Raw genomic sequence first — 6,988 nt, 5'->3', positions numbered from 1 at the left:
TCTATCTATCTATCTATCATTACTCCTTATTTAAAGCTGACTGTAAAGATTATTTTAATTTATTTTCAAGTCTGTTTTGTTTGATCAACAATCATAAAATCTAAAAAGCACAGATAAAAGGATATTAACACATTTGAGATGCTGTAACCAACATATTGGCACTCAATAAATTGCAGTGTTTTGCCATCAGAGGTGTTGTTTTGGTGCTCTCGGCTCTAAAATCTAATGACTGAGAGACAGACTTGCATTCACAAGTTTCCTTCCAATTAAGAACATTATTTCTCCAGTAAGACAGGAAAAGCAGCATTGCACAGATCCTTAAGTCAGTCACTACTGTCCACTCACTTAGTTTCAGGCTGTAGTTTCACTCAAACACAAGTTGTTGTATCAAAGTGACCTCATACGACAGGAGGTGGTCTAAGTGACAATGTGTCTTCAATATCTACAAATTAATGATAATAAGAATTTCCGAAGCCTGGTTCATTTCAACTTCTGTAATCGTGCCTTTCAACCATTATTAAGCCTGTAATCTGTGGCTTTTCTTGGGATTCTTTTGTGTTTTAGGTTTTAATCTGAAGAAGTGAAAAGGGTTGACCCGTTTCCCCCCTTCCTTCCAATTAAAAAGCATTGCTGACACGAGGGCATCAGAAAAGTTGTAAAGCCTCTCCAGTCTGCAGCTAGTGCAAAATTTACCAGAAAGGTTTTCACTAAAACCACAATTTAATTTAATTTCCCTGAACTATTTTGGTTTTTGGTTAGAGGATTTGATGATGTGACAGTTGGCCCAGACTTTGGATCACCCTGCTTGAGGAGCTTAGAACAGCTGCATCACACAATATATTTCACAGCATTTGCCAAAAACACATTTCATACTGTGATTATATTGGGTTTTTTATCTAAATTTAATCACAACCTGGCATTTAGCTAAACTTCCTCAGCAAACCTCTGCAGATATCTAATATCTGATGGTCTTTCTCATCGTGGTACAAACATTACATTAAAGCTGCTGACGTGTTTGAGTCATTTCGTAATCACCTGTAGGCTCGTTGATTTCGGTTAAGATTTCCGTAAAATGAGTGTAGGTCATCCAGCTGTGAATCAGAAAATGAAGTCATATATCCCCCACCTGCTGTGCTTATAGTGTCCAAAGTGTTGTCCCATTAGTCATAGTATATGGAGCAGTTCAAGGATTTGTGTCTGGCTGACATCATCTCAGTCAAGTCTCGTTGCTATTTAAAGGAAAAGCAAAGGTTAAGTATAAGTATTATAGAGATAATATAAATTCTATGTTAAAGTGGATTTTCTGTTTTTTTACCCTCCTCTTTTATTAAAAGATGCTAAAATTATGACTATAAATCATCAAATAATTTGTAATTTCATAATTAGTACATTAGTGATTTGTTATAAAGTTTGTGATACTCTCTTGTTCCGAGGAGGAAATTGTATATATTTCAGATTACACCTTACAACCAGTATGAGCATGTGAACAAAGCCCTCACACTATCTGCTATGAAGACTTATGTACAATGTGAAATCAGTTTATTTCAAGAGTATGCTTGACAAACTCTATAAATAGCATGGCATCATTACAATCAGGCCAGTAGGCAAACTTTTATCAACTGGACCACAATAAAGAAGGAAATCAGGTTTTAAGACCACAATAATGTATCCAAATTATGGCTTATTATCTGCCAGAACACAGCAAGCTATTGTTAATTACCCATTCAAACCACATTGCAGCTGCAGAAAGCTCCTAGAGGTAATTCAGATTTCACTGGTATCTTTCTTTTCTTTAATGATGACTATTCATGAGACTAGTTAATTGCAAAGCTGCTACTGTCTTCAGTGGCTTTAAAAACAATTTAATCCAGTAGCATTAGAAGGTAGATAATGTACATGCTTTTAATTTGGTTGGATTACTGAAAGAAACCAATTGAGTTAGAGATTGATGCTGCTAGTTTGGTTTGCTTTATAGACCTTTTATAATATCCATAACTGACTAAATATAAGGGAATTTAATAAATCCACATACCTTGCTGTAGACAATTCTTATAATATGATCCTACAAGTAATGCTCAGGCCTATCAACTTTAAATCTTGTCTATTGCTCTTGTCTGGAATTTATGTCCCCTTCTTTTAAAATGGGCTAAAATTGAGACTGAGCAGTTAAACTGTGTCCAGGCCTTTCTGTGGCCAACAAAAACTCCCATCTGTCAACTATCTCCTGCTTGTTATCTCCAAAGTGTCTTTCCTCCCTCCTTGGGTCCCGTATAAGGCCTGCCACTGTTTTGGCTCCACTTCTGGTGCACATGTCTGGTACAAAGTGGTAAAAGTTGGAGAGAAAGTATGATTATTTGTCACCAGTAACTTAAACCTATCTAAACCCTTTATCTGCACCAGGCTCTTTTCATTCAAACATTTTCACCCCATTCTCTCCGACATTTTCCAGTCATGTTCTACACACTCAGAAGCTTCCTGGAACTGTTTTTCTATCCGTGTTATCATCCGTGAACATTTCCCTCTCATTTGATGCCGACGCTCTCCTTCTATGCTATGGCGCTATTGTTACATGTGCTCTATCGACAACTGCCAAGCCTTATACCTCCTCTCTCTCTCCATAGCTCCTCTCTTGTCCAAGTCCAACTGCTTGAAGCTGCTCCCAAAGTGACAGTAGCTAGAGCTTCCCACCTTTACTTTGAAAGTCATCTGTCAGTTTCCATGTCATATTCTTCTGCTTGAGTCATTTGGCCCACTAAGAAAAAACATTGGAAGTCAAAGATCCCCGGGAGCAGGTGCATCTGACGGCATCCAATCCTATGGGGACCTGAACTGACAAAGGTGAGCTTCACTCTGATATTGTGGCTGAGAGCAATGCTAAAGAGGCATCTGTTATTAAGCCGACTGAGAAGCAAGCTGTGAAGGGAGATGCTTTGGCTTCCACCACTACGTCTGTGCTCATCTTTATTGAGAAAATAACCACAAGCCAGAGTCTCATGTCTTTTTCATCATCTCCAAATGCAGGAATGCCCTCAGTTATCTGCTGTGCTCATGATCCTGTCAAAGTAATTTTTTTTTTTACCTTCAAGTCATGAGTAAACCCGTTGTCTCATTTATGTTCTCCTTATTCTTGCTTGTCTTACATTGTAATGGATTTCTTCATTACCTGTTTCTACTTCCCCTAGTTTTTCTCACTAAGATTCCTTGTTGGAGGCAGTGGTTAAGAAGATGGATAAAAAATACATATATCTTTCATATTGTGCCTGTTTTGCATGGAAATACAGGGAGCACATGTCATTAATAACCTGTTGTAATAACCTGTTCATATTCTCAACACTGACTTGACTAAGGGAAACATCATCTTCAGCCTCTGACGATGAGGCCAGGGTATAGTATGACAACACCAATTTAAAAATGGACCATTGTGATGGCTTAAAGACTTGAATCCTGTACATGCACCACCTGCAAGAAAAACTGTAGTGCATGCTACCTGTCTAGCTGCAGCTTGTGAACCTCTGGCTGTGTGTGCAAAGCGATGGCCTGCAACATTAGCATGCTACTCTTGATACAAAGCCCATATTAACTTCATTGCATCATTAACTGCTGTTGCAAATGCCCAAAGCATAGTAAATGTATTTTGTGCTTCTCTTTTGAGCTTGAAATAATAAGTTTCCTTCAAGATGTTTTTGTGAGTTTCTCCGCTTTGGATCAAAAGGTCTTATGTTGTTCTGAATTATATTTTGGGTAAATACAAAACATATATTTGTGACACAAGTAAATCTTAAATAATAGTGATAAAATGTACACTAGTTCTATTACTATTACTATTTACTATAAATATTTTATGACATATAATGTGTTAGAGAGAAAATTACTTAATTTACTTTACGTGGACTTTAAATGTTATCTTGTTGAAGCTAATTGTCTCCAGGGTCTCAGTTGGTTCAACAACTGATGATGTATGCTTTTCACTTTTTCAGTGCTTGTTACAGTATTCACATTAAATGGTGTTTTGACCTCTCACTAGGCCCGGCAGTGGGTATCTATATGGTGGCTGGGCCAATTGGCTTAATAGGCAACTAAATCTGAATGTTTGGGTCCTACTATGTCATTAATATAAAGAAAATTAATGTGTGTGTGTGTAATAGTGCAGGAAAGTCTATGGGGCCATCAGGTGAAAATCCACAGCTTTATGTTTAATTTCAGGTAGACCCACTTCCATCTCCATTTAATGCCACTTTAAATTTAGAGGAAAATATTCTACTATTTACTTGTCACTCATATGTAATAATATACCTCACACAAGGACAATTGTTTTGCATTGAGTACTTTAATTTGCTTTTTTTGCTGGCGAGTTAAATACTTTATTACATTTTCAATGCGAGACTTGGGCTTGGAGTATTTTGCAGTGTGGTATTGCTACTTAACCTAAGTCAGGGCTCTGAATACTCCAGGTGGTCACTTACGTTCTGCTATCAGCAGGCAGCGTGAGCGTCCATTACGGAGCTACACTGCTGGTGGAGCTCTTGCGCCGTTCTGGAACACTGGGCGCGCTCGTTCTAGAACGGTCTCCCAACCGCTCCGCTCCGCTCCGCTAAGCACCCCGTGCTCACGCTCGTGACGGGCGGTTGGCGATACGTCACGAGAGAACGGGGAAAACACGCGATGTTTTGGGGGAGACAGTAGTGTGTGTGTTCGAAAACGTTAGAGTTAACTGATTTAACTGTTTTAACCGTTTAGGGTTTCTGTCCTTTTTTTTGCCGGCCACTGCAGCTAGGTAACACTATAATCTATATAGTGGTCCGACGAGGGAGTTTAATTGCTAAAAACGGTAGAGATGTAAGTCTTGGGTTTATTGTGTAGTTGTTAACGGTCGTAGCTAACTTACAAGTCTTGGCGGTGTGTTGTACTGCGGATCAACCAGCTAACACTAGCTAGCTGAGCTAAGCACACGCGTTAGCTTCAGCGGTGCAGTCATAACGTTACTTACGCGGCTGTCAAGACTAAAAGGCACAGCACCTCGTGAAATCCACCGACACCTAACTGTCCTTCAGCGGAATGTAATTTGGCACCAGCGTGTCCCATGAACTGATAAACTCCGAGCTAATTAATTTTGTGTGCACGCCTCATATCGGTTCAGTGGTCGCTAGCTAGCAGGCTAATGTCAACCAACATTAACGGCAACTGAAAAAGCATGGTGTCATGATTAGCTCGGAAGATCTCATTTAGCTAACGTTAGCTGTCGCCAACTTGACACAGGTTTGACAGAGATACATGCAACACGAACTGCCCCAAATCCAGTCCAGTATATTTCCTCCTTCCTCCTCATCCGGATAACCGTACAGCTTACTGTTAATATAACCTAATATAACATTGTCAGACTCCTCCTTAGTATGACAGTCTAATTGATGCTCTAATATGTGTATTATCTGTAATATAATGTTAGCAGCTGCACCGTTTTTCATGACATGGAGATGAGTTGTTGCTTTTAGGTGAAGAGGACACTTCATGCTGATCTGCAGTGAATGAATGAAGCTTTCCTCAGCATGAGATAAATGTGACCTCAAATGTACTGCACCATATATACACGTGGGCTGCCAGAGCAAATAACCACCCTGACAGTGACATGTCTCACTAATATAACGCTTGATTAATGTCAGATGACAGTGAATTGTGGACTGAGTTGGATTTTTACTTATTACTTTGTTCTGGTTTTTGTCATTAGGCAGCCTGCAACAGCTAAGTGGTATGACAGACGGGACTCTGTGTTTGTGGACTTCTGCGTGGAGGACAGTAAAGATGTGCAAGTAAAATTTGACAAGTCCAAATTTGAATTCAGGTAAGTTGTATTCATGTGAAATGATAATATTCCTGAGATTTTTAATGTCCTTACTGCTAAATGACCAAGACCCCATTTTCTACAATCAGCAAATCATCTTAAGTTCTTGGTTTTCAGTTTTTGTTGGCAGGTGTGAAGGAAATATAACATCTCTTCTTTTCCGCTTACAGTTGTGTCAGTGGAACAGATAATATGAAACACCAGAATACAGTGGACCTGTTTGGAGAGATTGACCCCAAAGTATGTGTGTCACCTGTAGACATAGTTGCAGTTCTGCCATGTGGTTAAATTCCTTCAAAGGCTTCATCAAACACTATGTTCCATGCAGGGATCCAAACACAGACGCACTGACAGGTCTGTGTTGTGTTGTTTACGAAAAGCAGAGGCTGGGAAATCATGGCCCCGACTTACCAAAGACAAGACAAAGGTAACTTTGATTCTTTAAAACAGCCTCTCAGTCCAAACATGAGTCACCTGGAAGTTTAGGTACAGGTGTGTTGGAAACCAGCTCATTTAATTGCCATCAATCTGGAAAATGAGTAAATATCAACATTGAAAAAGCAGCTGGAGTAAACGAACATGTTAAATATCGCCTTACTTAAACACTTGAATCTGTCTTCGCTTAGAACAACTGGCTGAGTGTGGATTTCAATAATTGGAAAGACTGGGAAGATGACTCAGATGAGGACTTGTCAAGTTTCGACAAATTCTCAGAGGTAAGCATGTTGAACCTGCACAGCAGCAGTGTGAGAATATCCAGCTTCACTGTAGTGTTGATTGTTGTCTCCTGTGCATTTCTACAGATGATGAACAGCATGGGAGGGGATGATCTACCCGATGGTGCAGATGAAGAGGTATGTTTTTTTTAATAAATAAAATACTTTTTTTTTAATGTGCTTCATGTCATTTATTACAGAGGCAGGTGTTTGTGAAATTTACCAGGTAAAGCAGTGAAGGAGAAACAGTTTTTTATATTTTTGGTTTTGTTTTGCAGCATGATTCTGCAGACAGCGATGATGAAAGTAAGTACGATTGTTAAGAATAAGTAGCTTTGTAATGGGAAGTCACTGATCCCATGTGGTTAGAAAAGAGAAGTCAGCACTGTGCACAAACATGATTCGTCATCCGATCTGTTAAAGGTCCAGTGTGTAA

The 6,988-nt window shown here is 39.2% G+C and overlaps 1 protein-coding gene across 2 annotated transcripts in view; it reads left to right on the top strand.

The window, feature by feature from the left end:
• The first annotated feature begins 4,532 nt into the window (after positions 1 to 4,532).
• Positions 4,533 to 6,988, top strand: part of ptges3a (prostaglandin E synthase 3a (cytosolic)) — a 4,588-nt gene continuing 2,132 nt past the window's right edge. The window contains exons 1-7 of one of the 2 annotated variants that reach the window (XM_035656975.1): positions 4,549 to 4,836; positions 5,723 to 5,836; positions 6,007 to 6,076; positions 6,165 to 6,263; positions 6,463 to 6,552; positions 6,640 to 6,690; positions 6,831 to 6,858. In XM_035656975.1, the coding sequence (XP_035512868.1) occupies positions 4,835 to 4,836; positions 5,723 to 5,836; positions 6,007 to 6,076; positions 6,165 to 6,263; positions 6,463 to 6,552; positions 6,640 to 6,690; positions 6,831 to 6,858 (454 nt within the window). In that variant the 5' untranslated portion in view covers positions 4,549 to 4,834. Of the gene's footprint in view, positions 4,837 to 5,722; positions 5,837 to 6,006; positions 6,077 to 6,164; positions 6,264 to 6,462; positions 6,691 to 6,830; positions 6,859 to 6,988 lie in introns of both variants that reach the window. The other variant, XM_035656973.1, reaches the window with a different exon arrangement.

Source organism: Morone saxatilis, unplaced genomic scaffold, assembly GCF_004916995.1.
Source record: "Morone saxatilis isolate NCDOM2014 unplaced genomic scaffold, NCSU_SB_2.0 Contig15, whole genome shotgun sequence".
Lineage (NCBI taxonomy): Eukaryota > Metazoa > Chordata > Actinopteri > Moronidae > Morone > Morone saxatilis.
The sequence above is the reverse complement of the archived record's forward strand: the minus strand, read 5'-3'. Positions and strand labels throughout refer to the sequence as shown.